We start from the raw sequence: 9097 nt of genomic DNA, 5'->3' as shown, positions 1-9097 counted from the left end.
TTGCCCATGACAATTTGCAATAATTTTATTGAATCAAAATTTTTGTGTTTATGCAGTTACTAAAATTTTATCAATACAATTTTGGGCTAAATCAAAACAATGAATTACTCTTGAGTACGATTATCACCACCAGTCTCACCTGCATCTCACACACGTAATGTAATAACTGTGTTCATAGACTATATACAGACTTAACTGCAGAATTAATTTTAGACAACGCATCCGAGTGCAGTTGATATTGAAGATTGTGCGATTGCAAACGCAATAACGCTTTCAACTTGAAGCCAATTTCTAAAACGGCCGACTCATTAGAGCCATTGGCCGTCCAAACAGCTGCAAGTACAAAATATTTGGAAATTTGGAAATTAGGCATTTCCAATGTACGTATTCAAAATGCTTACATATCTTATTGCTCCGGGCGCGTATATTGACAACAGCGCCACAGATTTCGCTGGCGTATTCAAAGGACTCGCCCACCATCATTAACAAAATATCCAGCCAGATGCGATCGATGGCATATTTGGCGCTCTTGCCAACTGTAAAAAGCCAACGACCGCCTTTTATATTAGCCGCATCCTCCCACATGGGCCTACAGTGCAATCAAATGTAATTAGTCGATTTTATACAACAAATTTAGCGCTACCAACTGTATGCCATGTTTGAACAAATAATAGTCGCTGCCTGCCTTCAGCTCCGACGGTGTTTTAATGGTGTAGTATAAGCTAAGGAGGAGATGCTTACAAATTTGTTATGTGTGCATGTCTTCAATGGCTCACCCCCAGAATGTTTCGATGCTGTCGATTTGAGTAATTTCGTTGAGCATGTCCTGCCAGTGTTTGTTGCGATCATTCTCCAGATACCACAGCGTCCATACATGTTCAAGCGGATGTTTGTATGCAATTTTGTAGACTTGCTCATTTTCATACTCGGGCACCGTAACAGGCTCGTTATTATTGCTCTCATCGTGAGCCGACTGGACCAGGCGACTATCCGGAAACGTATTTGGTTTGAAGACCGTAGTCTCAAGGGTTTCCGCTTGGGCGCTGGCCATGCTGATGAATTTGATGAATTATTTAATTTATTTATTTTTTTTGGTAATCAATTTCCTTTCAAATAATTAACGCTGTGAATGAAGCGGTGAGGGCAGAGTGTGCCGAAATATTTGCGGAAAAGAACCGAAAAGTAACGAGCGAAATGATGCGTGCCGAAACGAGGACTACTGCCAATTGAATGCCCCAGCTGGGACATGTGGCAATCAAAACCAAGGCTATGTGATTTGAGGACAACCCTGTACTCAACTAAAAACCTGCAAGTCATATCGATAGCAAAAACAAAAAACCCAATTCGAAATCGATTACAAACACATTTGAAGCATGTTTTAAATCTACTTTTATTTTTAGAGAGCTGCAAAATTGTATAAATACTGCAAAACTTAAGCTTAAAACTTTACAAAAATGTTAAATGTAAAAATGCGGCGTATTCGAGATAAGAAACTGAAAACTAAAATACATAATTATAAAATAAAGGCGGTTTCAAAAACATATCGTACATATTCGAAAAATGTTGCAATTTAACTTAGACAACAGCTAAAAGAGCTTAACGAAAGGCACAAATAACTAAAACTTAACTTAAACGGAGAGTTCCACTGGAAGGGGGCTGCTGGTGGTGGTGTTGTAAGGTGTACAATTTTGAGAAAATGAAATTGTTTCATCTAGACCCAAAGCACAGCAGCTGCATCCTCGTTGGAGAGCGTGGAGAAGCGCTGATAACGATTGGCATTGCGATAGGTCTTTGCTGGAGACTGCGATGGCTGCTGCGGTGGCGAGTGCTGTGGCTGCATTGGTTGCTGTAGTGGTTGCGCTTGCAGTGGTTGCAGTGGCACACCCACCGCATTCAGAGCCGACTTCAGCGTCGAGTTGCGACTTTCCGTGGAGAGCGACAGACGGCCGGCAATTAGCGTCGAGCTAAGCGGCAGGCCGACATCATGAAAGGAGCTGATGGAGCTAAATCCACTCTCATCCTCTGTGCTGGAACCATTGCCAGCTGGTTTAATTGGCTTGTTGTTGTTGTTGTTGTTGCTGCTGATGCTGCTGTTGTTGTTGTTGGCTGTGATCTCCTCATCGGTTTCGATTTTCGATGAGGATGAAGCCGTCGAGGAGATGGTGGAATGCACAGAGCTATCGGTGGAGCTACGCAGCGATAGACGCGAATCTCGCATTGTATTCGAGCGTAAGAATAGCATCTCAGCGCTGCTGGGAGCATTGCTGTTGCTGCCGTTGCTGTTGATATTGATATTATTGTTGTTGTTGTTGTTATTGTTATCGTTCTTGCCGGGATTAGCATCTATGCTGGTCGAATTGTGCAGCGGTGGGCTGTGAATTGTCAGCACAGAGTTGTTGGTCAGCTGATGCTTGCCAAGACGATGCCCAACACCGCCGGCCATCGAGTGACGAGGCTGGGTAAGATCCGGCTGCTGTTCCGACGTGTGCAGCAGATTGCGTATGGTGCGCGCCAAGCGGAACGCCTCCTGGTTGAGCTTCTCCTCGGCCGCTTCAGCGCTGGAGAGACGCGTCTTGCAGCCGCCCAGCTTTTTGGGTGAGCGTCGCCTGCAACAAATATAAATATAAACCAAACGAACTGAAGCCAATTCGATGCTGGCACTTACCAGGTAAAGTCCTTGAAGGCATTGTAGCTGCCCGCTGGTGCAATGCTCTCGTAGCTGTGCTCCTCATTCATTGTCAGCATCGATTTATTGAGCATCAGATTTGTGCTGCTGCGTGCACGCAAATACGAGGCAGAGTTGCTGGCAGCTGAGCTGCTCATGTTGTTGCTGCCACCGCCAGTGGGATGGTCGACACAACCATTCGGATCACTCTGTACGCCCTGCACCACATGATGCAGACTCTTTGAGCGGGAGATTTGCTCACCGACACCAATCAGACTATAACGATTCGATGGTGGCTGACGTTGTTGCTGTTGCTGCTGTTGCTGCTGCAGCTGTTGTTGCTGCTGCTGTTGCAGTTGCTGTTGCTGCTGATAGCGCTCAAAGAAGCGTGCCACTTCCTCCATAACAGCGCGATACATTTCACAATTGGTTTCCGTCTGAAAGTAAATGCAAAAATTGAGTTCATTTCTTTATTTATTCATCCCTATTTATGATCTAATCTGATCTATCTCCGAGAATATCGCTGCTGTTCCACATTCAATTCAAACCGATACCGAATTCTTAACGGTCTCTTCTCAAATTGTATGCAAACTATTCATAATTATAACACAAGATTCTCAGCTCGAGTAAAATAAGCAACATCTTTTGTTATTTAAGTGTTTGTTAGCCAAGTTTCATAATAATTGTTGACGTATTATGCAATTTAACCGCAATGGAGAAGCTTACATAATAATGCCTGTTGTTAATCTCCAGTTTCGATTGTATAACCCTGTCGCCCTGTCTAGTAATGTCTTGGCATATATATATATATATATATATATATCTATTCTATTCTATTCTGTTCAGTTTTGTTTAGGTGGGATATCATTTTACGCTTCGACTGCTGCTATTTTAAATTCATTTGCCGCAATTTGTTATGCTAATTATCTTGAGTAATTTTCCATGCAAATTTCTTCAATTTTTAATTTTTAATTTTCAATTTTGTCTTTCTATTAATGCGATTCTCTTGCGCAGTTTCTAAACTGAAATATCTTTTTTTTTGTTTGGTTTTCTATTTTAACTGTTTTCTCAATGCACTAACGCATTCTCTCTGACTTTTCTTTTCTTTTCTTAGCTTTTCTTTGCTTTGCTTTGCTTTGCTTGCATTTCATTCACCTTTCTCCTCTTGGTGGCAAGGTCGTTGCCACAATAAACAGTTAATGTGCATAGATATTTATGGTATTTGATAGTAATCTATAAACAATTTATAGATTATGTTAATTTGTTTATCAAACATTTTCTATTCATTTTGCTGTGGCATTTTGTGGAGCAGTCTCCCATTTGAACTCCTCCCGCCACCTTGGTTGAAACACTTTCACTTTCAAGTGACATATTTGCTGCACAACAAATGTTTGGCTGTCGTCTGTCGTCTGTCGGCTGTGGCTTGTAAGTTGGTCTGTGTGCCACAAATGTGTTGAGTGGCCAACACAAAATTGCCGTATTTAGGCCACCAAAATTGGCTGGCTTAATTAACAGGCATCAGTGGTAAATGTTTGATTGTTTTGAGGCGTTGCCAAATTGGCAAGTCAAAGTGTAAAGATGCCACCTGACCAAAATGGTGCCACACCCACTTGCTGCCACAGCCTGGCCCGGTCGGGCCAAAATTGGCCAACAAAACTTCACACGACGCCCAAATGAGGCACAACACCAACCAAAAAAAAAAAAATGTTGGCAATTGCAATTGGGCAGCAGCAATCTAAGCTGCTGCTGCTGCTGCTGCAGTTGTTGTTGCTGCTGTTGTTGCTGTTGGTTTTGGCCAGTCGTCTACTGATTACGTAAGACACAAAATGTTTGTTGTTGTTGTGGTTGCTGTTGTTGTGGTCTTTGAAATTGTTGCTAATGTTTTTAGCTGTTGGTGTTGGCTTTTCCGTTTGGTAGCGCAGCTGCCATTTAAAGTTTTCCTGCTGCGTGTTTATTGGATCGAAGATGGCAGTTACGAGTGCTGCAGCTATTTTACAGCTATTTTGCAGATTTATGCGAATTTATGAATTAACAAAATACATATTCAGTTAATTTAATTCAATTATAATTATGTCTATTATAATCAGACAAAAAAACATTGTTTTCAATGCGAATCAATTTGAATTTGCTTAGTTTTATGGCTGTTTTTGACCGACCAACAACATCAGTTTGCAGTTTCAGTTTTAGTTTATATAAAGCTGTACCGGAAAACCATAAAAGACAAATTAAAACAAAACAAATTAAAGTTAAAGTTAACTCAACCAAATCACTGAGTTTAAGTTCCATTAAGAATGCTACCAAAGAAGATTTGCTGTTGCGGCTCTAATTGATCTTTTGAGAATAACAAACTACAACTCGGAAATATTTGGGTCATTTGCTTGGCAACTAACCTGGTTAATATGTAAGCGCAGCTTGTGCTTAATCCTATTCCACTGTTTGTATATTGTTTTTTCTCTTTTGTTTGTTTCTAAGCCATCTTTGAACCGTGTTGACCTTCAACTTTCACATAGCTGGCCAAAAGACACTGCTGCTGTTTACACACATTGCAACACTTTCAATCAACAAACTGATTTCAGATTCTATAATGCATCAAGTGGCAACAGCAACAACAGCAGCAGCCACGATGGCAAAATATTTACGCTTTCATTTCGATTTAATGCGGTTTAAATGCGCCTCAATCGAAGGAAAGCAGCAGTAGTCGACGAGGTGGCCAGAAAATTGCAATATAATCAGTGATAAATATTTTCCACACTTTGCTGTTGCTGTTGTTGTTGCTGCTGCTGTTGTTGTTGTTGTTGTTGTTGGTACGCGCTTCTTTCTCTGCTGGTTGGAATGCCGCCGGAAAACTTAGTCAAGGCAAAAACTGGGTTAGACTGCAGCCAAAGGCGGTCAGCAACAAACTGGCAAAAAAAACAGCAACAGCAACAACAATCACAACAGCAATCACAACAACAATAACAACTTCATTTAACACAGCGCAAACAAATCACGAATAAAGCGTGGGCTAAGACAGACCAGACACCAACCCATGCCACATGCCACATGCCGCACGCCACAAGCACGAGACACAAAACCCTGAGCCGCTTTGATTGATGACGCCGATTGATTGAAGGCAGGAACTTGAATTTATGCGCCCAGTTTTCTCTCCCAATGCGAAACGGAACGGATGCCCTGCTCTGCTCCAGATGGGTTTTTAATGAACCAAATTGCTTTGACAGGAAGTGCCTGGGTCCCACAACGAATCCCACAAAACAGACCCAAAAGGTGCATTTACAAAAGGTATAAATAAAAGCAAATATTTTCATATTTATTTAACTCTCAGTCTTTGGCTAAGCAATGAGTGTAAATATATATATATATATATAAATATATATCTTTTAAAACCGCCTGGATATCTGATAGCTACAATAACATTTGTGTTTTCATTAACAGACAGCTTGATTCAAGTATTTTTATATTGTTCTGCAAATAAGCCTTTTAATTACCAACTGTCTACGGCTATATACATATATATTATTTGAGAACAGTTGACAATTTGATAGGCAAAGGGAAATTATTGATTGGTAAGTGGAATTTATAGTTACTAGCAATTCCAGTCATGCATCTTTTAACAACTCTTTCCTCAATTATTCAAGTTGGAATCTTTGGCTCAAAATCGGAAAATATATATTTGTGTGCACGACTGTCTCTCTCAGTGAAATGTTATGCATTTCCAGTTGTTCGATTGTCTGACAACCTTTTTGTTGGAGGAAATATAAAATGAATGCCACAGTAAAGTTTCAAAGCCATCGAGGAAATGGCCAGAACCCAAATGAGACAATGAGACGAGAGTGAGAGAGAATAGAAAAGAATTGAACAACTGGCAACTGGCAACTGGCAACTGGCAAGTGGCAGCTTGACGACCACCGGAGTCTATAATTAAGCGTTAAAAAGAATGTGCCGCCTAATTGTGGATGTGGATGTGGCTGGACAGTAGTCCCAGCACAGTAGTCGGACAGTTGGACAGTCGGACAGTGTCCAGCAGTCCGAAACCGGAGCCGGGCAACTTAACACGAAACACATAACGTACAACACAAGCAGAAGAAGAAGACGAGTGAATGAATAAAAGAAAAACAAATCAAGGAAATGCGCCAACATTAAGAAGAAGAAAAAAAGAAAAGAACAGCAGCAGCAACAAACAACAAACAACAAACAACAAAACAATAGCCACTTAACATGGCGCTGAAAGCCAAGTAGAAAGAGGAGCGTGCAGAAATATGGATGGGGGAAGGCAGAGGGGGAAATGGGAGGGGGGGACTGCTGCTAGCATGACAACGTCTCTTTGGCATTGAGTGGTAATTATGAGTGTATTAGGCGTGAGAACAACAGCTGCCCAGAATGAAGACATGGCTCGAAAAGTCAGCTTGGAACAGGTTGAAGTTGAAGGTATTTGGAGCGGTCGCAGCAGCAGTGCCAGCTGTAAAGAGAGCAGTGTATTACAGTAGGAGGAGAGAGAGGAGGGAAGGGGGAGGGAGGGGGGGTTGACTGAGGAAGGTGTAAGGCATAGTTAACAATATAAAGTGAGCGGCGGCGGTTTTAAAGTCACGTTTTATGTGTCGTGGGGAGACTAGACTCGCTGAGTGTATCGATGCAACACTCGGCGAAAATATGTGTAAGAAAATGATGAAAATGAAATGTGTACAGTTGATCAATAATAAGTCAATGTATATCAAGTGAAAGAGTCTGTCTTCCATTTGCTGGCTTTTTTTTATATCAGAAAGGGATATCTATCGATAATAGCGAAAGGGCACAGTTATCGATAAAAATAAAGTAATATTGGGATATGCGAGAAATCATATTCCAAATTTGAAGTCTCTAGCTCTGAGATCAGTGTTATATATATCAATTGAAAGAGTCTGTCTTTCATTTGCTAGCTTTTATTTATATCAGAAAGGGATATCTATCGATAATAGCGAAACGGCGCAGTTATCGATAAAAAATAGAGTAAAATTGAGCTGCGCGGGATATACGAGAACTCATATACCAAATTTGAAGTCTCTGGCTCTAAGATCATGCTTATATAGAGTCGCGGCTGATCTTGCTTATCAAGTATATATATAATACTTATGGGATCGGTACTGCTTCCCTCTGCCTGTTGCATGCTTAAGGAGTTCAGGACAAATTGTTGCAATTTAGTGCAGTCAACAAGTTGTATTTTGCTCAGTGTAAATTCTGGACGTTGTCAGGCTGGCATATCTGGTTCTGATTGCGGAGTCTAGAGTCTAGACGCTAGATTGTCAAGTATGTGTCTTAAGTCTTTTGTGTGGCACTCACCTGCTTCAATTGCCAATGCAATGTATCCACCTGATTTTGCAATATGACAGCCTCGACATTTAAAGTTTGCTCGTGTGTTGCTGCTACGGTTGCTGTGGCTGTTGCTGTGGCTGTGGCTGGCTGATGTTGTTGCTGCTGCGGCAAGTTGTTGTAGCTGTTATTGGGTGCGGCAACATGGCAACTGGCATCCTGCAAATGTTGTCAACAGATTAAAAAAAAAAAAAATAAATATATATAAAATAGTGGAAAAACTTAAAAATGCGCGTTAAATTAGCTAAAAGTTTTGCCATCTCAAAAATGTTGTCGCGCCGATTGGCAATTTGACCAGTGTCTGGGTGGCAAGTTGTACGTTGCAACCACACTTGGCGGCGGCGCCGCCATTAACAGCAATTGCAATTGCAATTGCATTGCTCGTTGCGCTTTTCAAACGAATTCGCATAACCAAAAGCGGAAAATGTGTTATAAAAAACAACAAAAACAGCAAAAATAAAAACAAAAACAAATGAAAAAAATAAACAAACATAACTAATTCGCAACCGCCCTGGCCACAAACACAATTAATTAGAGAAATTGTTTCACAATGTTTTTTTGCCATTATTTTCCTTTTTGTTAACTGTCTTCTCCATTTTTTAATATGTATTTATATCCATTATTATTTTTTTGTTCACACTACATTTAAAGTATAAACACAGAAATGTTCGCAATAAATTTCTGGTATACTTAACATTTTTTACATTTAGTCAAGCGAGGCTTTTTTTTTAATATTATATTTATTTGAGTTGTTGTTGTTATCTGGTTGCCAGAACCCGTTTGTCAGTTATGCGCCTTGTTGTTGCTAACAGCATTTTTTTCTTCTTGGTTTTGTGTTTTTTATGTGCATGACTTACTTTTTCTTTTACAACGTCATTTTTTCAAAGACTTTGACCCACAGCACAAAAAAAGAAAACAAACTCAACAAACCAACTAACTAACAATTGGAGCTGCATTATGAGCTTGTTGAAGTTTAAGTAACACAAATCAAAAAATAGTTAAAATCTGCTAACGAATTAAATTAAATTAAATTATAAATATATAAATATATATATAAATATATATATAAATTAAATTTAAATATAAATT

At 40.1% G+C, this 9097-nt stretch overlaps 2 protein-coding genes across 3 annotated transcripts in view; both read right to left on the bottom strand.

Annotated features, from left to right (window-relative positions):
• Window positions 1–4: 4 nt before the first annotated feature.
• LOC6558273 (eukaryotic translation initiation factor 4E1) lies at window positions 5–1296 on the bottom strand. 2 transcript variants are annotated; one of them, XM_001984486.2, is made up of 4 exons: window positions 777–1296; window positions 648–722; window positions 402–589; window positions 5–333 (listed from the first exon to the last, which is right to left on the bottom strand). In XM_001984486.2, the coding sequence occupies exons 1-4, from the start codon at window positions 1049–1051 to the stop codon at window positions 173–175; spliced, it is 699 nt and encodes a 232-aa protein (XP_001984522.1). In that variant the 5' UTR covers window positions 1052–1296; the 3' UTR covers window positions 5–172. The 2 variants fall into 2 exon arrangements, with proteins under 2 accessions (XP_001984522.1, XP_032591039.1); XM_032735148.2 differs by lacking the exon at window positions 5–333 and having other exon boundaries at window positions 500–589; window positions 644–722; window positions 777–1226.
• A 77-nt stretch (window positions 1297–1373) lies between these two features.
• Window positions 1374–9097, bottom strand: part of LOC6559014 (putative mediator of RNA polymerase II transcription subunit 26) — a 29832-nt gene continuing 22108 nt past the window's right edge. Inside the window, exons 2-4 of the mRNA XM_001984487.2 lie at window positions 7979–8167; window positions 2666–3102; window positions 1374–2606 (exon numbers count right to left, since the gene is read on the bottom strand). Coding sequence (XP_001984523.2) covers window positions 1712–2606; window positions 2666–3102; window positions 7979–8167 — 1521 coding nt within the window. The 3' untranslated portion in view covers window positions 1374–1711. The remainder of the gene's footprint in view (window positions 2607–2665; window positions 3103–7978; window positions 8168–9097) is intronic.

The sequence above is a fragment of the Drosophila grimshawi genome, unplaced genomic scaffold (assembly GCF_018153295.1).
Source record: "Drosophila grimshawi isolate 15287-2541.00 unplaced genomic scaffold, ASM1815329v1 contig_44, whole genome shotgun sequence".
NCBI classification, from domain to species: domain Eukaryota; kingdom Metazoa; phylum Arthropoda; class Insecta; order Diptera; family Drosophilidae; genus Drosophila; species Drosophila grimshawi.
This window is presented reverse-complemented; position numbering and strand designations above follow the sequence as displayed.